The following is a 26,384-nucleotide window of genomic DNA, read 5'->3' as shown; positions in this document are numbered from 1 at the left end:
AAAAAAAATCTTAATATACAGATTCTACACTAATATCAATTCCTTTTTTGAAAGGTGTCTTTAAAGATAAAGATACTAAGCCATATGTCTCTGTGACAATCTGGCTGAAAAAAATGTTTGTGATGACAAACAAGTTAATTTTTCTCAATCCTTTCATAACATCAAAACAGAACAGTTTTAGAACAGTTTTAGGCATATGTTTTAGGCATTATTCCATGGCATTTCACAAAAGAATCATGAAAGTCATAGAATAGCAATCTTTAGACTGAATGTAAATTTCTGTGTTGAGAAATTAAATTTGAAACACAGACTTAAAGGAGAGAAGAACAAGAAATCTGAGAATTTCTCACAAGCAGAATCTTAGGTATTTTTTGCCATATCCAGTATTACTTAATAAGCAAAAATTAAGAAATAACCAGAGAAGTGAAGGACACCAAATTGAGCTGAAACTCCCAATTTACTTTTTTCAGTTAAGAAGAGAGTTTTAATATACTTGATAACAGATAGGCACTCTGTCCTCAAAAATTGCTGAGTTAAAGAGAAAGAACTAAAACCACAACTTGATACTCAACAAAGGAAAGTTTTTAAGGTTGTTTTAAACTACATGGAATTTAAAGAAGGGAGTTAATTCTGTTTACTAAAAGAAGGCTGTTCTACAATATATGAAAGGCTGTTCTACAATATATGACGTATACTTAGACTTTTCACAACAATATTCCTTCATTTCCGTGACACTCCAGTTCAAATGAGTTTGATCCAGTCTACCTAGATGCTCTTCACCAATTTGCAAAAAACTATTTTCTGTAACTTTTCCTCCTTAACACGGGAACAGATACCACTGCAGTTGTGATTTTTCTCTGTGATTAACTCAGTTTAAGTTCCTTTTTTTTTTCAATTCTATAAATGTATATCCCTTTTCATCCTTGTAATTGATATATCTAGGTAGCTTGCAACATTTAATTTTATGATATCTGAGATAATTTACCCAACCTGTTTACAGTAAGAAAAAAATGTTAATCGCAATTTGCAATTTTAGCAAGTTTTTCTAACAAAAAGGAAAAGCCTAATATGCAATCATTGAAAGACCTTGTTGAGATTTACTACCTAAAAGAAAACATGAGATGAATTCAGCAAAAAATAAATTTTCAAATCTTAAAATAAAGTGTTGAAAACCCAGAGTGTGATAAATCTCCTATAAATTAAGACAATTTTCTTTTAGAGACAGCTGATAAAGAATTGACAGACATTTACGAACTTTGTCATCAATTTAGGATACAATAAAATTTTCCAAAATGATAACTTCTCAGAACTTATGTGCTTACAAAAAATATTTACCTGCTATCAATAGCACAAATTTCTCATGTAGAACTTCCAGTGAGCATATATGCAGACATAAAGATATTAGATAGACAGACAGACGGACGGACGTATGCATACGTTTCTAAAATTCCACAGACTTTGTGGTTAAATAGCTTTTAATCTCTTGGCAAGAAATTCCTGAAGGAAAAATAAATCCAGCTCTATTTTCTCTTTACCAGCTCACACATATAATGTGTTGGTTGTTACTTGCATTTGCTTGAATACAGGTGTCACACAAAAAGGACTTACATAGTGGAACAGTAAATATACTGCAGTTGGGGAACTTCAATACTGTTTATTCTGTATTGAAACATATTTCTCAGAGTTCTTTGTACTAAGTAAGCTCTTAAAAATATTTAATAACAGATATTTCATGATCCAAAAGCTTTCAGTAAGCAAATGTTTTCCTGAAAGGTAATTACAATCATATTTCATGCATAAACTTTTTTGTATCTTATTTTGCTTGGACACAGAGAACAAAGAAATAACACCCCTTTCAAAAAAACCCCAATGAAAAGCTTGTAATATCATGCTTCAGTTTTCCCTTTTTCAGAACAAGGAAACCAAATTATTTCATTATTCATGTAATTCTTACTACTTACTTACTTACTTACTTCTACTACTCTCTCATTTTTATATTAGTATTTACTGACATCTTCTACCCAAAGGAAAAAGAGTTTCTCCAAGTGAGACTTCATCAGCTTCAGGTGAAATAGTCCACTTACCTGTTTTTCATAATAATGCTGTTAATGCAAGAATTCAGCAGAAAGGTGAAAATTTTCATTATTCAACCAGTATCAGCAATATAGATAACTAAAGAAGAATTTGTGCAAAGCCCTGAATTCTCTTTAACAAATTCAACACATTTAGTATCAGGTGTGTATGCCTGGCAAAAATCAGTTTATTTAGAAAATGTCAGAAAATGTCAAACTTTCAATTATGTATTGTCATGATAAACCAAGTGCTGTAGTAAGAAGCATTACTTTCACCTGAAGCTTGCAATAGCATATTGATACCATGTTTTGTTTTACCCAATAGTATTTCCCTTACGTTTTAATTTTTCTTTCTGGGTCAAAATTACAACTAGTTTTACCCAGTTTAGAATATTATCTTCATTTTTAAAAATGCATGCTGATGACAACACCCCACTCTTTGAACACAATTTGCTACCAGGACAAACTGGTAGCAAATACTGCACTGAAATAGCCAAATTTCCCATCACAAAGGACCTTCATGATTCCTGAGAAACTCACAGTTTGTGAATGTTTGAAAACTAAGGAAGTCCTGTTCATTTGTCCCAGAAAATTCTGTTCAGTTATCCTTGCTTTTCCTCACGGAAATTGTAACAGTTAAAAATAACCTTGTCAGCTAATGCCAAAGACTTAACACTGTCTTCACCACTAAACTCTTAACAGTTGAAGCTATTGTGGCAACTATGGTAGGGGGTCTGCTGCAGACACTCCTAATCTCCAAAACCAGCTCTCATGCCAATTGCCCATTAACTCCAGCAGTATTAGAAGTTGGCAGAGTATCTCCTACTCGCCAGATACCAGAAAAAAGTGGTTCTTAAAATAATGTCTGAAACCCACCCTCTCCCCTTATGACCTAGCTGTGGGAAGGAGATCACCTAAATCTAAAGCAGACATCAAAACGGAAAGCAGAAAAGCTAAGAGAATATTATTTTTGGTAACAATGGTCCAGTGGCCACAAGAAAATCAACAATGCCTTTAAATGCTATGTAATGGCACTGGACCTGCAACAAGGTAAGGCAATAAATGTGAAATAATACCTGGTATATCCGAATTTTTAATGTTTTATTTGCAAGCTAAGAAAACCTTCTTGTAGCAGAGTTATTTTCTCTAAATGCATATTTAGGCATATTTTGACTATAATGAAGACTACTTTATCTTCTAACCATGACAATTAGTCTCCATCATAATTTACCTACATCCTCCATAAATTCCTGTATCCTTAGAATAAAGCTGGTGCAAGATCATTTGACATTCTGTCCAGTAAGATGCACAAAATATGTTCTTTGCATAGTATGACAATAAACTAGTACTTTGGGAAAACAGTAATATAATCATGGCATTTTTGCAGATAATATAAACTTGTGTTAATGCACTGGCCCAGGTCCTAGTCTGTGCTTGAAAGATGCAGAGGAAATCAGAAATGGTTTCAAGTGACCACTATTTCTTATGCATTTCCCTTCCTTTGTCTGTAGCTGGAGGCCAGTTGCCAAATAATAAATATTGCACCCTTTAGGCTGCTTTTCCTCCTGCTACAACAGTTCTTTTCAAAGAGCTGTTCACGGATAGAAACCTCCAAAACTCAGAGTCTCTGGTTGCTTGCCACAGTGGTCTAACTGAGGGTGAAAAACAAGATCACCAGCCTACTGCACTGGCTCCACATTACTCAAAGATTCCTTTATGTAAAAAAGTTTCAGCCTGGTGATGTCTCCCAGGCTTCCTTCTAACACAGAAAAGTGGGATGAAACACAGAAATTTCTGGATATAATCCATTGCCTTAATTTTAATAACTGATATGTCTTAAGAATGTGGAGATAGTATTACATCATCAGATTTTATCAACTGCTACACTTTAAATTGAGATAATTTTTAGGAGGGACACAGAGAGGCAGAGCATTTTTAAAACAGTTTTTAAAAGTAAGGAAAGAAAAGAAAGGTTGGAGTAGTTTTTATGACAGTACAGTTTTGTGTAGAGGAACGTTCAGAGTAAAAGAAACTCAAAAATGGTTACAAATAATTTAATACATCTTTTCTGCAGCTTTTGAAGTTACATCATTCCACACTCTTAAGAAACTCTAGTGTGTCACCTATATATTACATCCTTTAAAGCTAAATCATCGTCAGGATTGACTCCAGCAGTCTAGCAGCTTAAGGATACCACTAATGCTGAAACATCAACTATTCCTAGTGTTACTCAGTCTATGGGATTTGGCAGAAATTTAGCTGCTGTAATGTTCACTCACTAGAGGCAAAAAAGATTAGGACTTCTAGGTATAAATCACAAGACTACTCAAAATTCTTCACAATTAATAATTTTAACTTAAAATACTGTTCTACTACTGTTTTCAATTAAGTGTGTGAACAAGTCCACGATACTAATGTAAACACTTTCCAAGATGGAGTTCAGCTTCAATAACAAGTTTAAATTACTTTCAAGGTACTTTAGTTTTAGTAGCTTATAAAGCAGCTTGTGTAAGTTTAAAGATGACTATTTGATTTTCAGATCACAAAGCTGTAACGTCCAACAGTGATGTATAAGAAACTGTTACAGAAAACATTAAAATGCAATTAGACCATGATCCTGCTAAAGTCTCAGCAGCTCTGGAAGGTGCTGAATGCTTTGATGCTCCTTTTGAGTGCAAAAAAAACTGAAAAAAGGAGTGCTGTGTCTGAGCACTGCTATGTCTGAGCTCCCACTGTGTTCATACAGACACACAAATCAACCAAGACTGCTTCTCAAAGATCTATGTATTTTTACAAGTTCTAAGTGAACAACATTGTCAAAAACATTTTCATGTTTTGAAAAGACAACATAAAGAAAACAACGCCTTAGCTGTATTTCATTACATTAGTATTCCATTACATTATCTAATGCACAGAAACAGACTAGGTTTTTGTCTTATTTTGGGATGGGGAGAGGGAAGAATGTTGCTCACTACTTCACGGGAAATAATCCTGTCATTGAAAAAAGACAAAACACTCACACATAAGTCTGCCAGGACCCAGTTTTAAAGGTCTTGCTTGATTGTCTTTCCTCAAATATTTAAACACATTCCTTATGTAATAAAAGCCACATAAACAAATGCAGTGGGGGAAACAAGGGGGAAAAAAGGAAAGAAACCTACCATATCTGTCCCATTTACATAAAAGAAAGCAGTAAAACAAAAACCTCTACGTCAAGCATTCTGTGTGAATATTAACATTTCAGTAATTAATTAATGTCACATGGCACCGAGTTTTATTTCAGATAACAAATTAAAATTGAAGAACACGTCTTTTTGTAATTGCAAGTGCATTGTTTAGGAATACTTAAAAACATTTAAAACATTACGGCTATATTTTAGAATATTAAGGTTTAAATAAGGCAAAAGTAAGATTGAACATCAAATTCACAGACAATATAAAGTAAACCACTTTAATATCCACTAGGACTATAACTCACCCTACTGGTTGACTCTTAGACTGTGCTACCATATTCAGTAATGGCTAGATACTATTTGGTAGTATGTAGAAATAGATCTGAATTTAAACAAGTATCCTACACTGGTAACCAGAAATGCGCAAACAAAACCCAAAACACTAGAAAAGTTTTTATTTTGTAGTGCTGATCTTATAACTTCTATGATATTTCCTAATACTGAACTACAAAGCATGTAAATACACTCCTCAAAAAAAAAACCAACATTGTTTTTAAGATTAATTAATACAAGTCTAATTTCTCTACAGGCAATGTGGTTTATGGATATAGATGGAAATTCCCAACAAAGTTACACCATTGTATGTCTGGTTAATGTGATAACAATACCCATAAACAAAGGACAAAAGTCTGTAGTAATGAAAAGCATGAATATGTGAAGCTCTGAATTAAAAAACAAAAACAAAAACAAAAACAAAAAAACAACACCACTTTTCTCCCTGTATACCATGCCAATACATTGAAGGAAATAATTCAATATAATGCTTACTATAATGACACTGACAGAAGAGAACAGTTTTCAAGTTTTAACATAATGAGTATTCTGTACTGTAGTAACTATTTCCCCTTTCAAAAGAACAAACTAAATACTAACTCTGAAATCGAGAAGAATATTCCATGGAGTTGTGACATCCAGGAAAGACACTGAAGTTATCTGGAATGCCAGAAAGGACTTCTACAACCTTCAAATTCAAAAAAGTAACATAGCAAGTGCTGATGGATTAAGGACAAAAAACCCAAACACATGGGTGCATGGTTATTCATCACTTTCACAATAGCATGATAGGATACCTATACAATGCACCTCTCCCCTACAATATCAGACTCTCTGGCATGTTTCTAATCAGCTTAGACCCACGAAGTCCGCATCATCCTCCTCTTGACATGACACATGAGTTCAAAGTCAAGGTACAGAGGTGTGGAGCCTTCCCCTTCTGAAAAGGCTATAATCTGATCTTAAGACTTCTCCCATGGGACACCTGATAAAACCACACAGCCCTAGGTCTCTCTCTCTCTCTCTCTCTCTCTCTATCTATCTATCTCCATCTCTCTCTCTCACTTTCCCTCTGTCCCTCTCAGCTCTGGGCTCTCTGAGGAGCTCCCGGGCCTGTGACCCCTTCTCCTCCTGGTGCAGTTGGGGAATAAAATGGACTCTTGTGCGAAACAACACCGACTTGTCTCTTCTGTTTTCTCTGCTGCTGGTAGTGGTCTCCCTGGATCACAATCGTCACTTAGCCACATGCTGCTACACAGAGGCATGTTCTTAACTTCACCTCCCAACCTTTCACAAGTCATTGTACAAGAACAAGAGGACAACTTTGAGCACTCCCACCTTGTAGGGAAGGAGTCTGCATGTCATGGTTTGACACGTAGAAAGAATTTTTCTCGGAAGAGGTCAATTTGGATGTTGACCAATTGAAGGTGGACACGCCTCTGAGAACACAGAGGGGTTAAAAGCAGAATTCCCAGGGGAACTCGCTCTCTCTGGTTCCGCTCAGCCGCAGTGCAGCCTCTCCCCCTGCCCAGCATGGCTGGGTGGGGAGGGGAAGGCCCATGGCCTGACTGAGGTGGGCCCAAGGGTGGAGGGACTGGAACCGGGCTGGCCCCCTGCAGATGGAAACGTGGAGAAATTTGGGATGTCTCCATCCCCCCCCCCCCCCCCACCAAAGTCTCCAGAGAGAGAGAGAGAGAGAAAAGAGTTTTGTCAGCAGTTCACCACGGGAAGAAGAGCGGGGGGCCGCAAGGTGCCCAGCTGCCCGTGGGAGCCGGAGCCTGGGCAGCAAGCCATCCCTGCAGTCGGGACTTTTAACCCTTCCTGAGAAATGAAAGCTTTGTGAAATTTTACTCCTCCTCAGTTTGAAAAAGAGGAAGAGAGACAGCTTGGACCCTGGGATGTTGGAAGGAGAAATTCTAGATGGGAGGGGGACAAGGAGTGCCTTTTGGCTGGACTTTTTCTGGGTAGCCACAGACTGAACCAATCTTCTCCTCCAAGAGAGACTGTATTTTAGGAGGATGCCGATGAGCCAAAGAGACCTGCTTCAGCTGGGAAAAGACAGAAGTGGAGCAACCAGAGAAAAGTTAGGGGGTTGGTGGTGGTGCCCCCTATCCTCAAGGAAGGAGAAGAGAAGAAGATCTCTGTTCTTGGACCCTCAGCCCCAGGGGAAAAATGGGGGGGGGGGACTGTGGTCCCAAAAAAATGAAAAACTGAACTGTTGGGTTTTTTCCCCTCTTGGCAGGGCATCCTTGAAAGGAAAAATCCTAAAAGCAGTCTGTCCATCCATGCATTGGTGGTGAGAGCACTGTGCATGGAAAGGAGAAGGGTCACCATGGCAAACTTTTTCTCCGGGCGGTGCCATGTGTGACATGGAAGCACTGGATGTGGAGCTGTGTTTCCTGGGGCGTCTGTGGCACGGGAGGGACTCCTCTCTCCCTCGATGGACTGAGTATCAATTGTCTGGAGGGTGGAAACCTGATTGGGGTCCAGATTGTGCCTCACTGTGGTTTGTTGGAGTTGGGTGGTGGGAGGAGGAATACTTTTGCAAGGTTTTCATTTTGATCTTTTTATGGTTTTTTTTCCTTTCTTTTTTTCTTTTCTAGTAGTAGCTTAATAAAGTTTTTTTCTGTTATTAAGCTTGGGCCTGCTTTGCTCTGTTCTCGACTGCATTTCACATCATTCAATTGAGAGATTGCATTTTCATGGGGGCACTGGCATTGTGCCAGTGTCAAACCATGACACTGCACCATCAGACACAAATTGTGGTCATGTCGCACAAAAGCAGGACAGCTGATATCTCAATAAAGTACTGCTAAAATCTCATTCCCTTTCTTTACAGACCTGCTCTACTCTGAAACAATCTCTCCCTTTAAACAGCCTAAATCTGTAAGAGGGAAGAGAACAATACCTGGAAACTTATAAACAAAAACATACCACATGGAGTTCAAGGTCTACAGTGCAAACATGAAAACAAATTTCTAATCCTCTCCTTTCTGTGATTCTGCTCTTGGAAGGAGAAACATTTTACCCCACATTTCTGTAAAAAGTGCTTAACTGTACAAAGTGCCAAATGTAAGGTCACCTTGCTGTAAGTGGGGATCAAACTAGCAAAACAATGGAGTCATAATTCAAATAGATTAAAAAATACAGTCAGTGTCTCTCAAGCAATTTCTAAAATGTAATTATAAAAGTAAAAAAAGCTTCTTCTTTTCTTAGCTATAGGAAATGTAATTACAAACTTTTTAAAACTTACTATTTAGAAAAACAAACTCACTATTTAGAAACATATTTAATGGCTGCCTGAGCTAAGCATCTGACCTAGAAATGATTTTCAGAAGCAAACCCCAGCTGAGCTACTGTGTTTACAATCACGATTACAATTGTCCAATTTTCTAAAAGCAAACATAGCCATAGAGTATAAATTTGTCTCCAGTGGGTTTAAGTCCTGACACAGACTGAAGAAATTCTCTCTTACCCAGTCAGTTCTCATATCTTATAATGAGCCCTATCACACAGTGGAGTAATTAAGAGTTGATTTTATATAGGAGAACAGTACAGGGGCTTACTCATTACACAGGTATAAGGCATCCATAATGAAACACTGCAAGAGAAAAGCTAGGGGGAAAAGGATTACTTACAATCTTTATCTGAAATTAAAGCAGGCTTTGTTTGCTAATACCATTAACTTACTGGGTCAGTTTTAAATCTTGGAATTTATTTACCCTGTAGAAGAAGACTTCTCTTTATGCACAGGAATTGTATTTACTGTGACTACAATACACCACTCTATTGACTATAGTCATGTTAGAGAATAAATATTTTTGAATCAGATGTGTACCTTAATACATAAAAATACAAAACTCCAGTGGATAAAACACAATTCAGAATGAAAATGTCAGACTTTTTATAATATACTTAAAAGATTACCTGGTGTTTAAAAATTGTTAAACTTTGGTGGTTCCCAGAGAAAGCTCACATGGCAAAAGAATTTTTATATACTGTTAAGTATCACTAGTAAAACAATTCCCAACAAAAGGTACAGCATATACCAGAATATAAAGAGCAGCAGTTTAATCCCAAGCAGGAAAATCACACAACAGGAGTATTTTAAAATGTTGTAGTGAAATGCTGATGCCACATTTCAGTATGTAAGTCCTACCATATTTCCCTGAAACCCGTTAGTGAAAAAAACCACATTGCAACTTTAATTTCACACTGTCTACTCACAGCTAGTTTTGTGTACTTCAAAATCTGCTTTGGAAAATGGAAAAAAAAAAACCCTTTATCTACCTGCTCAGACAAGAAGAGGTTTCAGCTTTTTGTTTTAGTTTTATTTTTTAAAATGTAGGACAAAAATCTTGCTCAACAGGATGAAGGAACCATCATTATCTCTTGCACTGAGTATCACATTCACTAACCAAACATGCTGCAGGAGTAGCTTTTTTTACTCATCTTTCTTACGATTCTCAAAATCAAATCTACCATATAATTAATTCCATTAATGTAATGTATGTGACTAATATTTATTTGCAGCAGGAGGAAAACAGTGTTCAGAAATGCTGCTTTTTAAGATGCTCAAAAGGAAATGGAAAATTTCACAAGTTCTATGCACATTTCATGCGAAAATATCATAAACTCATTTTTAAAGCATAGTAGTTTTACAATGCCTTACATTGTAGTTATACCAGTCAAAATTCCATGACATTAGGAACTTCTGCTTTCTGTACTTTCGTGAAGAGCACCTCACATCAGACATTTCTATATGTGCTTATGTTGCTTGGTTTAAAATTCACAGAAGAGTCTGAAACTGAAATATAAAACTAATAATTTATAACTAATTTTTCTATCTAGTTATTTAACACATTAACTTACTAATTTTTCTTCTGACTTCAACTATGTGATACTTCACCACATGAGACAGAAGTTACATATCTGTACTTTAAATGACATTATTTTAATTCATGAACCTTGGCTAGCTGATCACCATTTATTCATTTGCTATCACAATGCCCTGTTTCCAGTTGTGCCATAGCTTCTACTAAAAATGTCAGATACATTCACAAGACAAGCAGTTTTTAATAAAGTCAAGAATTTCAGAAAATCCTGCATGTATTTAAATAAATATTTCATACTTGCACCTTTATTTCTTTTGCTAACAAATGTATTTATAAACTTTTTAGGTTAAGCCACTATTTCCTCAATGAATACTGAAGTCACAGGATGATTCCATCACTGTAATTTTAGATCAGTAATAATAGATAATTTCAGATCAGTAGAGCTACTTTGAGAAAAAGGGACTTGCTATATATTAAGATATTGTACTGCCTAAATAAATTACCTTGGCATACAATTTGAAGGCAATTTTTAATTAACACAGAGAATCACATTCTTCTGGTACCTCCAACACTGGAACACATTCTCTAGCATTAAATTTAAGTAAATACTAAGTTTTGGCTTTTTTTAATCAGAGCTAGAAAAAGGATTTTTATAGGCCAAGTATAGTAGTCACCATTCCAAATTGTCCTGCCTCTGATGCTGACCTTTAATGATACCCTGTGTATCTACTACAACACCATCCCACATTCACAGTGTCTAACATATGACATGCTTCTGATTTCACCGTCTAGACCCCACAGGCATATCCTGGATTTTTAACAGAATTCAGATAAAACTTAATAGAAGCAGAGAAAGTAAAATGACTTGCTAAAATATCACTGTTTGCAGTTTAAAGTATTAAAAAATACTTTAAACATAAAACATATACAATTTTTAAATACAAATACCAAATATAAGTTTTTCCCCTGTCAGGTGCCTTTAAGTAATTTCTTAATAAGATCAGTTATTGTCTATTATTCATAAGTAACTTGACAAACTAAAGGAAAACAACTCATTCATATTTTATCAGACAAACAGGTGTCTTTATTAAAATACATCCTTTCTTAAAAAAATCTTTGATGTTTCCTTGAGTTGTGTTTTAAGATATGCATTTGCCTTATATTATAAACCATAAGTATGTCTCCCATATCTCAATATACATTTAGGCGATTGTCACTTCTGTTTTTAACATTCAGCCTTCTCTTCTGGATGGAATGTTAAGACGTGGCACTACTACTACACTATTGTACACAGGCAGCAATACTTCAAAAAGGCACTTGGCAAAACAGCATGAGGCTGTAGAAGAATGCTGTATGTGGAGCAATATTGAAAAGAGCAGCTGTAAATCCTAGGAAGAATGCCAGTGTAACAGGAAAGAGGCAGGTGCTGGGTGGGGTGGTGACCAAACACAGGCCACACCACCACTAAGAAGGCAGCAATGGGACCACAGAACATAACCTCACCTGAGCAAAGCATCTGCGTAAATCACACAGAATTCAAGACAAAAAATGTATGATCAGAGCTTGAAATATGGTGAGCCATATCTCACCAACTAATCCTAGTCAGACTGCATGAACACATCAGGAAATATGCATATGTTAAAGTTGGAGAATGGCTGTAACTAAGTCACTGAAGCATAATCTACAAAGACATGAAGACAAATAAAAACAATTCTGCTTATTTTTTTTTAAAATCATCTTGCCCTCCTACAGAGTCTTGCACTGACCTTTTCTGTCATGAGAATGAGTATGAAGTACAAGTATTTTGTATCTACTTTTGCTGTAGTACTCAGCACCAAGTACTACACATAGGCAGAATGGACCATTTTTGGCATATCCAGTTCATTTCTAGGTTTTCAGTTTTCCTGGATTCTGCTTGCAATAACATGTCAGTGAAGCCTAGTTTGTTTCACCTCTCAGCTAAATTGATATTTTAAACTATGCTTTCCAGAGAGAATCATAGTAAAGATAAAGAAAATAACCACTTTTATTTTGTTTTTCTGGGCCTAAAGCCCCAGCTAAACTTACTTTGTAGACAAAGCAAAAAATCACTAGAGGACTGGAGTTTCAAATTTAGCATTTCATTCCTCTGACTACTAGATGAGAGAAAATGCCCCAAAAAGCCTAATTAGTCCCAGCAAGTTGTCCACTGGGAATGCACACAGACTGCTCAAAACCAGCTCCTACAAGGTAAACAGCTCTAAACAGTAACTGGCTCCAAAGGAAGCAACACCTTATGTCTGCTTGAAAAGGTTTTAGCATAATTACAAAACGAGGGATTTTTAAATGGGAAAATAGGGGGAGGGGCAATAAATTAAAAAAATAAACATTTTGGAAGTTTATGATCTACAAAGATTTTAAGAATTTCCACAAAAGGGAGGGAAAAAAAAAAAAAAGCTTATCACAATACCACAATCTCATATAACAAGATCCCTATGAAACTTCAGCAAAAACTTCAAGTAAAATGAAGTAGCTACAAGACCCTGGTGGAATCCAAATTAAAGATCCTGATTAGAATTTCCATTCTTTTTTAAATACTCAGATGGAACCATAATCTACAAAAAATTAATTTCCACTACTTCTACTGATTATTTTTCTATATCATTCATCCTTTTAAGGTAACTGTTGTTTCATGGGTTTTGCAACAAACATATGCTTGCCGCGCTCCCGCCCCAGATCCCTTTTCTCTCAGCCCCGGCTAGCTCTTGTGGGGCGAGGGCGGGCGATGGAGGCACCCTCCGCCGCTCCCAGCTGGGGTTTGGAGAGTGCCTTTGTGGGTTCCGGGCAGCACTGGCAAGCCTCGCGGTGGTAAATGAAGAGCGGATCCTGCTGGGGGCTAAGTCCGAGTTTATTGTAGCCCAACGGGGCCAAATGTCCTAGAACGGTGCCAGCCAACAGGAACAAGCACAAGGTGCTTGCACCGGCTTATAAACTGTAAGGGAGGGGTATCCAACGACCAATGGGGATAGGGACAGGGGGTGGCTCCGGGATGGGGGGATATGGTGGGGTCCAATGGGGGAAGGATATGGGGGGAGCCCCAGGTCCTCGCCCAATCACCCGGTGCCCTGAGTAGAAGCTTCTGGATGGATGGGAAGGGGCACCGAGTGATAGACAAGGCACCCGGGGGGGGGTAAAATGCCTCTTTCAGGGTGATGGATAGATACTGGAAAGGCGGGAAGGGCGGACAAGGCGGGAAAACTGGGGATAAACCAAGTTGTACATGGGGGTACAAAGGAATAAACCAATACATAATACAGGGATAATAAAACATACAAATAACGCAACTCCACATATGCTCCATGTGTTGGCAGCGCCACACATGCTGCATAGAACTATTCCTCAAGATTTGAACTAAATGAAATGGCTGCAAACTTTCAGACACTCCTGAAAACAAGAGCACAGCCAAGGGGGGCAAAGCTACCCAGACAGAACACAGAATTGGAGAGGATGGAAAGGCACAGCAGGCAGAGAAGCATGCACCTGCAAAACACTGCTACAAAAGCCAGAAGAATGGGAAAGGAGCTGGAAAAGAGATTTGGATAAAGGCAGAGAGAAGATGGAAAAGCCTGTGTCAGAGAAACAGAGGGAGAAATAAGATGAAATGACGTCTGAAACCAGGACCTGTGAGTTACAATGGAGACAGAGGTGAGTGATGAAACAGACACGTGGGCAAGGCAGGATGGTGTACAGCACATACAGAGAGGAGACCAGTGACAGACTAGTCTGTAACCATTGGAATATTCTATTCTCAATACATTTTTTTCTCAACAAAAAAAATCAATATATTTTTCACTAAATCCTTAGGACAGATACAATATTGTACAGAACAAGATTTTTGTAACCATTAGTTTTGCACATCTTTGCAGACACTTCAAGATGTAAAGACAGCACAGTGAAGAATATTCTAGGCAAATGGGAAATACCACTTCTAAGAAAAGGGCACACCGATCAGGAGAAATCAATTATTTTCTTTACTCAGTCACAGAGTTCCTGTCTGATGGCCAGGAACTGCAAACACAAAATCCAATTTTTCATTAGCAGTAGCTAATAAAATATTACAAAATGAAGCTGCAAAAGTGATGAGCTAATACATTCACAGTTTAAGTATGCTAACTGAGGCTCAAAGTGCTACAAGAAAACACTAAAATTTGAAACTCAAGTCACTGGTATCTTCGATTGGATACTTTAAGTCTACAAATATTTCAGCCTTTACACTTATTTTATTTAATGTTCCACAGCTGTAAAATACAGATAGTAATACAAACTAATCCACAGGAGTACTGTAATTTTAAAGTAATTTTTATCAAGTTTACAGATGCAACAGTGAAAGTATTACAAAGAATGTCTAGAAGGAATTTTTTTTTTTCTGGTAACTGGTTTTAATACTGAACAGTATGCCTACATATTATATATTCTGATAAAGGATTATGAAATAAATGAATCTTTCTAATGGAGCACAGTCTAAGGGAAAAAACTCTTCTGCTCAGAAACTGAATGATTACATATTACCATAACAAGGGTGAACTGAAGTTGAACTGAAACCATAGTTTTGACAGACTAATTTTTCAATACTTGATTTTGTAACCTTTCCTGTTCTTTCACACTGAGTTTCTTGATGAGTGTAAGAATTGCCTACTAATATGTTAACTGTTCAATTTTAGATTTCTCTAAACAACAAAAAGCACTCAACATCTTGCTGTTATGCAATCATGTCAAAATACATGAACTCTCTGAAAAGCTTAAGCTGACATTTTACAAGCACTTGTCTGTGAAACACTATGTAAAGGTATGTTTGGTTTGTTTTTTATCAGTATGATAGGTTCTTCATGAAAATACCTATTTACAGAAAAAAGCACTAAAAATTTAAAAATGCAAATTAAGTAGCAAATCTTAAAGCACCTCAATGAAAGTATAACATCTTAGAGTAGCTGAACGGTTATGTTTGCTAAAAGAATTATTTTTAAATAACTTTTTTTTTTACATTTCTAATTGCAATTGCTCAAACAGAAACATGTAGTGCAGGTGGTTTAGCTGGATGCCAGGGCCCCACTAGAGCCACTCTATCACTCCTCTTGTCAGACAGTTTGACCTTCAGGTCACACCGGGTTTCCAAAAGAAGGTTTTGCAGCTCTAGCATAAGAATTTTGAAACTTTCTCGAAGGTTCTAAGTCTACCTGGATGAAACATTTGAATGGAAAACCAAAGTGCAGAAGAGAATGGTGAAGATGACCAATGTATTCCTAGAAAATCTACAAGACTGCAATATCACTAGCGCTCAGAAGTGGAGCAGCTCAGACTGGCGCAGGAAGAATTTATGCTCACAAACAATACACAGAAGCAACAAGGGAGAATCAGTAAATAATTAAAAACAAAGAATTGTTACATGCTAATAACCCATATGTTGAAGAAGAATGTCTGCCAAACTTTCATTTTGCTGGACGATTACATAGGATGAGTGTAAGAAATTTTACAATACAAATACTGTCAAATGTGTTGTCCACACATCATGAGATGTATTTCTCAACAGCCTTGAGAAATATCTTTACAGGCTTTACTTATCTCATTTATGTAACCAAATTGAAAATGTTTGTACCTACTAAATAGTCTAAACTGCACCCTAGAGATTATACTGTCCCTGTATTCATTCATGAACTTCTGTCACAAGTATAGCACTAGAAAAGCTTATCTAATTAACACATATTTCAGTATCTTTTTATAGGACAGATTTAGTATCTTTGTTTCCAAACATATTTTCTTCCTCATGTGTAAGTATTTTTAGCAATTGGAATGTGTTAAAATACAGGAAGCGACTTAAATCTAATGCATAATCTGAAGTAAAAAAAAATCTTCCTGAAGATTAATTTCTAGAAGTACTTATACACCTAAATCTGCAAGCAGGTATGTTCTGGAGTTTCTAGAAGTATACATAAGCCTAATTTACAAAAGCTCTCTGCTGTCATTGGCCAAAAGAAGACCTCACCACCCCATCAACAAATAAATAGCTTTTCCCATAATACAAGAGATTGCATTTTCTTTGCACAGCGAATCCACTAGACACTCAAAAGATGCCTGTGGATTATCATATCAGAGCTTTATGAAAAGTAAACACGAGTTTCCCTAAGGCACCTAAGGAAAACACACTGATAATGTTAAAAATACCTCCAAGAAATTTCTAACAATATCAGGTAGGATGTTTTTCTCATCTTACATACCCCCAAGAACCTTTCTCTTTAGCACTCCAATAATAACAATAAAACTTCTTAAAAAATGCATAGTGAATTTACTCCTGTTATATTTTTATACAAGTTATTTACATATAAATCAACATTTAACTCTAACACCTCATGCTATTAGCAATTTAGTGCAACAGAAAGTAAAATATGGTAAATAATAATAAATATTAAAAAAACACTGAGCTTAATTTTCCTTTTTCTTTAGGTAACATATTTTACAGTATTAAAGAGAAAATATTCTGCCTAGTAGCCTGCTTTTTCTGATTGCATGGATTTCTCAAACAAATAACAAAAAGAAGACTGAATATATAAATGGTCAGATACTGCTGCTTTTACAGATACTTCATTCATGAAGCTGAATGATCCACAGCACTTTTACTTTCAAAGAAAAGTAAAATGGAATGTTCACATCTTTCCTAGAACTTGTGAAGTCAAACACAGGACCTGTATTTCAAAGTGAAGTATGAAAATTCTTTTAATACTGTCTTCTGAAGTCTTAGTGAATCACTTCATATACAATTTAAACAATTATCATAGCAATTAAATGAAACAAAAATGAATTCAAGGAATTTACTAGTTCAAATGAGCTCAAATTAGACTGCAATTAATCCTCTTGGTCAAATATGTTTGAATCCTTAATTTCCCTTCTCTGCTAATATTTTTATTCACATTTAATATATGTTATTTTTGGTCTGGTAGTTTAAGTTGCCTTTTCAGGAAAAAAAAAGTACCTTCACTAAAGACATACTTTACATTCTATTATCATTTTATTATTTATAACCTCTCACTGTTTGCATCTACTGAGTAAGTTGATTCTGTTAAATACAAAATAAAAGCCTACTACATCCCAGTGAAGGCTAAAGAATGTACCTTAGGAAAGACACCTTCTTTCTACTTCACCTCTTTAGCATTGCTTTTCATTTTGTTTGCTTTTTACTAAACATCTCCTTTCTTGGATGCTGTAACATAATTCCTCAAAATAGCATTTTTACTAACAGCAGCACCACTAGAGCTTGTCAACATGCTCATCTCTGTGAGTCTTCTTCAAAAATTACCTCATTCCAGAAATTTCTATTAAGAGATCAGCAAATATGTCCCTTTTTTCTACCAATATAGAGTTTTCTCTATGGAAATTATAGCTCTTACAATTCCTCTGTGCAAATTCACACAACATGCAGGCAATAGTTTTACTGGTTGTTTCATGATTCAGTGAATAATGTTTTCCACAAGATTTTTTTTACATAGGTAAAGTTGCACTAAACAAAGCTACTCATTACAAATGTGACACTTAGGATTAAATACTCATCCCTAAAAAAGCAGGTATGATCTGTAAGGTCTTTTTCACTGTTACATTAAATAGTTGTTTCTGTTACTTAGGATTAATTTATTAAATGTTACTGAAAAAAAGCAGTATTTTCTCATTGTTTTAAGTTACACTAAAGAAATCTTCCCAGTTTTAACTGCGTGCGTATTGAAATTTAAGAAACTGATTTCTTTTTTTACAAAACAAAAACAAAGCAGTTTAAAAAATTATTTTACTCTAAAATACATACTAAGATTTAGCAGCTATGATAATACCTGATTTGGCAAATTGCAAATAGAATTTAGGTCTTATTGCCTGATGGCCAATAATTATTTGTAAAAAGGTCTAACTCACCTCTTCACAGCATGAATGACAAAACAAGCATAAACGGAGCAAGTAAAGAAAAGAACACAGTGCCAGAATAAAGTAAAAATGCTTTCAATTATTCACAGAGACATAATGTGCTTCTTTATGACCAAAGAGCAGTCATGGAGAAAACAATAGAACAAGACTTTCAAACACAGTAATGTAATGAACTTCAACAAGCTTGTAGTCTATACAGTGCACAAAGCAACAAAGAAAAGTATGCAGAATTCCAGCCTAAGCCACTAACACTGCTATTTAAACAGAGCACACAAATTTTATTAAGCATTTATTAAAATTGAAGTTACCCATGCACATAAACACTTCTGTCACAGAAAGATACAGAACAAAATAAAAATCCCAACCTTCTTTCCCACAATTATGCACTTTTAGAGACAGAATTCTTCCCAGACCACTTTCCCTATTGTTATTTTCTCTGTATGCATTGTTTCCCACATTTTTCTCATTATCTCTATTCCTCTACCTTTTCCATCTGTTTCTTTGTAGTTATTATCTTTTTTTGTTCTTTTATCTTTTTTCCACTGCTGCTAAAGCTATGTTCCAAAGAGGAAAAACCATGTTATGCCCCAGGGAACTTCATGCAGGACAGAGGGCTCTGGGTACAGTGCCATTCACCAATCTGAGTATCACCTTCCTGCTGTGCACAACCTCTCAGTCCCAGAACACTTTTACACACAAGATGTCAAACTGCATGGGCACTTTAGTAGACACACTGTGTATTCACGTAATTCTCAGCCTAGTTGAAAGCAAGGTATCCTACAGTCACAGAGATAAACACGTGGAAATTCTGTGCCAAATACCACTGTGTGACCTATTTCTGGGTATGGTCACTCACCACCAAGGTACAAGCAATCAGCCCCCTTCTCCATGCTGGTCTCACCAGGTTACAGTCTCACACAAGGACACTTTGTTTAAAACATAGAAGCTCATGTTTACAAACTCAAGACATCCACAGCAAAACCCAGCAGGAAACTGCAACAGGCACGCCTTCCATAAAAAAAAAAAAAAAAACAACAGAAGAAATCTTATTTTCAGCATCCTATAACCAGCATTAAGACCCACCTGAATTCAAAGCAAAGATTAAAATTATGTCCAGAAATCAAAGAGGTCATGTAAACCAAGATGTCACTGTCAATAAAGGCTGGTAGAGCTGCCCAAGGGACATAATTAAAAGAAGTACGCTGTAATTAACTTATTAAAGGGCTATGCTAAAAAAACGCTGAATAATACTTGTACTCAGTATTTCTGCTCTTCCTATACAGATGTCAGAAATTTGTGAATAAACTTGGAATGAGCTGTGCCACAGGCATCAGTTGTCTTAGAAAAGAGATGAAGTGCATTTGATCAGTTTAGAGGCAAAATAGTTTGAACGACCTACTTCTTCTCCCCTCAACCCCTCTTGAGAGCTTTTACTGAAAAAAATATATTGGACATGTTTAGAGAATGGATATTTTCTAAACTGAAATAATAGTTTCCATAACTTAAGCCATTAAAAGCCACCATCAGGAACTTTCTTCATTTATAACACACAAAGGCTAAAAAATTACATGTATACAAGCTAATTCTACATTGCAGAGTTAAACGAGGGTTCACAGAGTCTTTGAAAGATGACTGAGATTTGGCAGCACAGTTTCATACATAACATAAAACCACAAAAAAAGGAGCAATCTCTGTCTCAAAGTCATTCCTAAGTAAAATATCTAACCACAATTAGTGTAGGAAATTCTAAAACAGAACACATACAGCCAAGACATAAATCACACAGAACTGACTGAACTCTAACACGGTCTCCCTGTATTGCAGACTTCCCATATAAATTGTATCTAAACACCGAGAATTCAAAAGTAAAGACAGTATGCTGGCACACAGCACCAAGCACATGAAATTCAAAGATGAGTACCAAATCATCAATTTTTCTGCAGCCTGGGACATGCTTTTAAGGAATAACCATATTCCCTAAACAGTTTCTGGAAAATGATCAACATTTTGATTTGTATTGTTGAAAAAAAAGTTTAAAACTGTTCCTTGAAATACCGTTGTATGTGGAAGATCTTACACTCTCAAAAGAGTATCTTCATATTTTAAATATATCTTACATTCAGCAAGACAGCAATAAAATTATATAAGTTGTTTCTACTCAGTGAACTTCTTCAACCATTTTTGACTACTTCATGTTGAATAAAGTCTACACTCAAAGGTGTGTAAATATGTATTTGAAGTTAAGATTGGCTGATACATAATAAAGTTCCTAATAAAAAAAAAATATATATAGGATACTAGCCTATCTCCTTTTGATTAATCTTAAACACAGCAATGGGCTAAAGGTCACTGCAGTGATTTTTTTTCCCAACATTTGAATTCCCCTTCCACAAGAACAAATGTTTTTAAATAATATTGAAAAAGTTATCAAGACTTATAACAAAGTCTGGTTTCAATGAATCTTTGTTCAGGTTTTTCTTCCAAGACTTCCTTTGTTTGTTTCAAATAAGTTTACTAGTTGGCCTCATATCTCTTATGTATTATCACAGGAAAATAAAAGACTGTCTATTTTCTACCAAGTATCTGCTTCTATAAGAGCAATGATTTTATTAAAAAAATGCCAAGGAATCCAGCAGTGCTGAGATTACTCCCATTAAGACAGAAAAACTGATGGAAAAAAAAGAGACATCTGACTATAGCCTCAGAGAACATGCACCAAATAGCATTTTCTTAACATGCTCTAATAGATTCAGGCAGAGAAGAGAATTTGATTTGGAAATGAATTATCAGCTGTCACAAAATATGGACATCATTAAAAGGAAAAAGCATGGCAAAAATGATATGACCTGTCCAATTTTAAGCTAAAATCTAAAATAATACCAAATTATTATTAAAAATCAGTTAAAATTATTTCAAGATATAAGTTCAAATATAACTTTTTTAAACAGTCTTACAATTAGAAATATGAAAAAACATAAATTCACATTCACTTTTGTCCTGAGATTTCCACCATCCTTACTTCTCGTAATAGACAAAGAACTTTGAAACCCATTAAACAACTGTGTTTTAAGAATATAAAGTCCAGATATAAAACCCATTTTAAAAAAATATCAAATGGAAGTCCAGTCTGAAAACTGGTATGCCGAAGATTGTATAGAAAGCAGAAACCCTGGTGCAAAACCAAATGTGAAATCTCACTACAAAAAAAAACCTATCGTCTCTTCCTGACTTAGGGAATACCATATTCCAATCAATAAAAATGCACTTTGTACAGGACTTCATTCTTTTCCTTATGTGAAGCATAAGATTTCATTTAGTATTTAGGAGGCATTCTGGATTAAACATCCTTATTCATCTCACAGTACCTTCATGTCCCCAAATGGCATGAAACTGGAAATGGACTGCTGTATTCGCCTGGTTTGTCACCATAATGTCCCCTTCTGGGAATCTGTACAATACAGATAGGTAGCTACAGGACAGCCTTTCATTCTATTCAAGTACAAGTCAAAAATCCATATACCAAATTACTCTGTATGAATCAGACCTGAAAACAGCATTAAGGACAGTAGAATGTAATAGGTATCCAAAAGCACGCCATGAAGAAAATGTAGCTTTTTGGCAGAGGATCTCCAAGACCAAGGTGTAATAGGAGAACTGACACTTCAGGCCCAAGCACCTCTTCTTCTCTATGAAGAAAACAGGGAAAGGTACTTCCCTCACCCTATTTTGTACAGGCTTCTTTTCAAAAACCTTCCCTTTCTCCTCAGCAACATATATAGAATTCAATTCATTTTTCACTTTCCTTCAAGAAATGATTTAATATAGAATCATTGGAACACCAAAATCTACAAATATGTCATACATGTAGTATGTCTCAGATTGTATATATATTCAGTAAAGTACAAAAGGAGCACAGATGTGCAAATGAGTATGCACAAAGAAATGCAAACCAGGCACAAAATGAATCAAGACTGTCAATCATGTGTGAACTAAATGTTAATTTTCTTTAAGATTACTTCCTTACCTCAGTTTGTTTCAAGGGAAGAAGGGATTTATTGTTTAGGATAATAACCAAAAGGAAGTATTCAAGCACCTTAACACTTCTAGGAAACCATGTTTCTCAAAATGTACATTCTGCACCTGAACAAGTGAAGGGAAAGCATACTGAGTTTTTATCCTCTCATTTCAGTGTCCAAAAGCATAGCTGATCAAGTGGAAGATTTGAATTGCAAACCACTTTGAAAAAGGCAGGTGGCAAGTGTCTTGTCACCTAAATAAACTTTATTCCCAAAGGACAGATGTACAGCCTTTTGAGTTACAGAAATTACTAAAAAAAAAAAAAAAGACCACCACAAAAAAAAACACACTTGGAGGTGTGTGTTTAATTATACAAATAGCTAAATAAAGTTTAAGACATGAAATTAAATTTTAAAAAAGAACAACAAACCTTTTATTAATTTAGACATGACTAGTTAAGGTAGAACTACCTAAAATAAACTCTTATGCAATAACCAGATCAAAATATATCTCTGACAACAAGCTTACCACGTCATTACTTCAGCTCAAAAGTAGGTTTCTACAGACAATCAGAGAAAAATGCTACAGATAAATTTGTTCATTACTAGTTTACCAACTTCCTTCACAAATCATATTTTCCAATACTATAAAATGTTTGCTGGTGAGACAGGGGGAACTAAGGTAATATGTTTTGAAAGTCTACCTAGTACATTATTACTGAAGAACATCTACACTAAATTCATTGGCCACCATCACCATGTTAAATAAGCTATCTGGGTACTTTATATTTTAATGAAAATATACTTAATAAAATTAGTTACATCTCAACTTGTTCTACAGTCCTCAAGATAAAGCTCTTTTGTAATCTGTTCAGTATCACTTATAACTTAATTATAAAAAGTGATGTCATAGATATTTGGTTAATAACATTTTACTAACAAGGATGTTTAAAACATCAAAATTTTTAGGGAATTATCCTTTGTCTTAGAGCATGGCACAACACCACATGTCTAAAGCTATGGTAGTATGATAACTTATCTATTTATTATATTTCAAGACATTAGTCTCTACCAAGACACAGGAAATTTTCACATACACATGTTTGGATATATCACTGAGATTGACAGTGGTTTACCTCTGAAAGTCATCCGGTTTATTGTGCTAGTTTCTTCTTCTTTCCCACTTAACCCAATTAGAATGGATAACAAAGTCACCAACTCAAGATTACTGTGAAACTGTCTTTACATTCCCTGCAACTAATGATTTTTTTTAATTAATCTTTTTAGAATAAGGGAAAAGCCTAAAATGCTTTAGAACAGTGACTTTTAAACTATTTAGCTAACTTACAAGTTGCCAGTTACACTTGCAGAGATACTATGTTCTTTTCAACCATCTAACAATGCTTTATTTTATTAACCATTCATGTATGTTGCAATATATAACCATATAATCAGCACTGTATTTATGCATGAAAATCCTGCAAGTATCTCCTAAATAAATTTTTAAAACCATAATAATTATTATTTGCTTTTATGTATCCCAGCATAAGACTTCAATACCTGCTGAAGTTGATTTGAATTTATTCCCATTTTGCAGCAGTGTGATAGTGTAAAAGACTGAATGTTTTAATCAAATCCTATAATTAGCTGCAGAACTGGAACTGGAACACAAGCACAAACACCTGCGCAAAGAAACCTTAATGCAAAAGCTGTATTATACCAAATACATATATTCTTTATGATCTGTTTTACCATTTTAATCTACATGCAATACCTAAAGGAGTTCTATTGTTATTTGCAAATTAAATATTACAGCTTAAAGAGAGGCAAATTAATCTTCAAAACAATTTTAGTAATAGAGATAGGCCAGCTTTATCCAATGCATTTCAAACAAAAGTAGAGAGGGATGTTACTACCTAAGGTCATTCAGCAAGCCAATCTGAACAGCAGAATATTTTAATCCTAGCCTCGTGTTTTAACACTTGTAAATGCTGCCTGTCCTAGGCTGTTAGCAGGAATTGTATTTATGCTCTGACAGTAAAGTAGACTCGTTGAATGTTTGATGCCCAAAGGAGAAGATGAAAAACAAGAAACCATATGTCTGAAATCTTTCTGAATATGCCTCAAGAGCATTAGAAATAGGAAAGCAGATTTTCCAAAAAAAAAAAAAAAAAGACATTGCCACACATGAACATCCATTTTAGGATTCCTGACACATCCTCAAAGAACAACTAAACAGAAATTTAAATGGCAATATAAAAATCAAAGAACTATCACAATATATTAGTATTAACATGGTGCACACTAAAAGGTTATAATACACATTCTTCCTAAGGAGTATAAAGGTTCATTTTACCACCCCAGCCATAAAACAACTCTTCTAACATGTGGAATGAACGAGTTGAAATGAAGGCCTAAATCTAGTTTTTCTTCATTATTACAGCACAGCTTCTCCATACACCTAATTTACAGTATATGTACTGAGACTCTATCAAGTACTACAAGTTCTTCATAAGCGATTTAATCCTACAGCAAAACTGAAATAGATGCAAAAAGCATCCCAAGCTTTGCATGAGACTGTCCTAAGGGAAAAATACATATGTCCCAGAACAAACAAATAGAAGTCCACAAACAAGAAAACAAACAAACAACAAACCATTGAAATGGCACATGAGCTAATTGCTGAGGGCGTATCAGCTAATCCACTGGAAAAGTAAAAATACATTTCTCTATCTCTATAAAGTTAGGACATTTTCTGCCTGCTTATGAACACAGGGAACACACGCCACAGAGTACAGCTACCAGGAAGTTTATACAGGCTTCTGAAAGTGCATAAGGAATACTAATACTAAAAGCTCATCGCTTTTTCATCATGAGTTCACATATTTTCTCAGTATTTAGAGGTAGGTGCTCCCTTAGTTAAAATTAGAAATAAAAAGATCAACAAATTAAATCCTTTCAAGGAAATGTATGAAGTTATATTGCCCTCTGCTGATGAACAGCTAAAACTGGATATAAAATCAGAATTTGCGCTCCACTGTGAATATGAGTAACATCTGTTACCGAAACTCAAATACTTGTTTTGTTATTATATAATTCCAAGATATTCCAAATTTTTGTTTTACAAAGACTTGTCTAAAAAACCCCAATATAAAAGAGATCCGAAGACAACAAAAGATATAAAGGTTAGGGGTTTCTTCCAAGAGTTGAAAAATAAATGTTGTTAATTTCATGTTACCATAAGATAGATTTACCTGCAGGATCTCACTTTAAATTAAGTACTATATGAAAACAGTAATTCCATTCAATTATTTCACCATTTTTTCCTTGAAATTAATAAGGAATTATATTTAATGTATCAATAAGAGAATCAGTCTTCTCCACACTAACTTTAAAAGGCTGACTTTAAAAAGGAACAATATAGAAATCAGTTAGGAAAGAACATTATTTTGAGTCTATATAGACTGTTTGAGGACAAAACATAGTTACTTAAAACTACAGATCAACCAGTATGCTCTTATACAGCCTACAGATATTACCTTGGTTAAACAGATTTATGTTTATAAATATTTAAATCATTAGTTAGAAAAAACTCTTACTGCCTTTTAATTTTAGGGGTTTTTTATTAATAGTACAGCTTACTACTGGTAATGCTAATATGTCATTTACAGCTGCTAGAGCCACAAAGAACTGTGAGCCACCAAAAGTTCAAATAAACAGCAGTGCAGATAGAGTTAGACATACTTTGAAAGGCTCAGGTAGATCATTTGACAGTCCAAATTTCATTCCAGCATTAAACCTCTTGGTCCTGCTAAAACACATATTCTTTACATTACCTGTAGTTTTATGATGTGTCAATTAGATTACACTAAGTAATTACATCTCAATTCACATAGTTTAGCGTGTTTCTACACAGGCCTCTGATTCCTTTCTATGTTTCTTGAGGTATGATTAGCAGCACACACAGCATAATATCACCTTGGAAACAAGGCAGTATGTTCTCTCAGCATATAAACA

The 26,384-nt window shown here is 35.3% G+C and overlaps 1 protein-coding gene across 7 annotated transcripts in view; it reads right to left on the bottom strand.

Moving 5' to 3' along the window:
- KDM4C (lysine demethylase 4C) overlaps positions 1-26,384 on the bottom strand; it is a 245,840-nt gene that overhangs the window by 147,624 nt on the left and 71,832 nt on the right. Inside the window, exon 9 of one of the 7 annotated variants that reach the window (XM_021531685.3) lies at positions 20,183-22,491. The exons of the other annotated variants lie outside the window; for them this stretch is intronic. Within the exon in view, the coding sequence (XP_021387360.1) occupies positions 22,411-22,491 (81 nt within the window). The 3' untranslated portion in view covers positions 20,183-22,410. Of the gene's footprint in view, positions 1-20,182; positions 22,492-26,384 lie in introns of those variants that run through there. 7 annotated transcript variants of the gene reach the window in all.

This window comes from Lonchura striata, chromosome Z (genome assembly GCF_046129695.1).
Source record: "Lonchura striata isolate bLonStr1 chromosome Z, bLonStr1.mat, whole genome shotgun sequence".
NCBI classification, from domain to species: Eukaryota; Metazoa; Chordata; class Aves; order Passeriformes; family Estrildidae; genus Lonchura; species Lonchura striata.
This window is presented reverse-complemented; position numbering and strand designations above follow the sequence as displayed.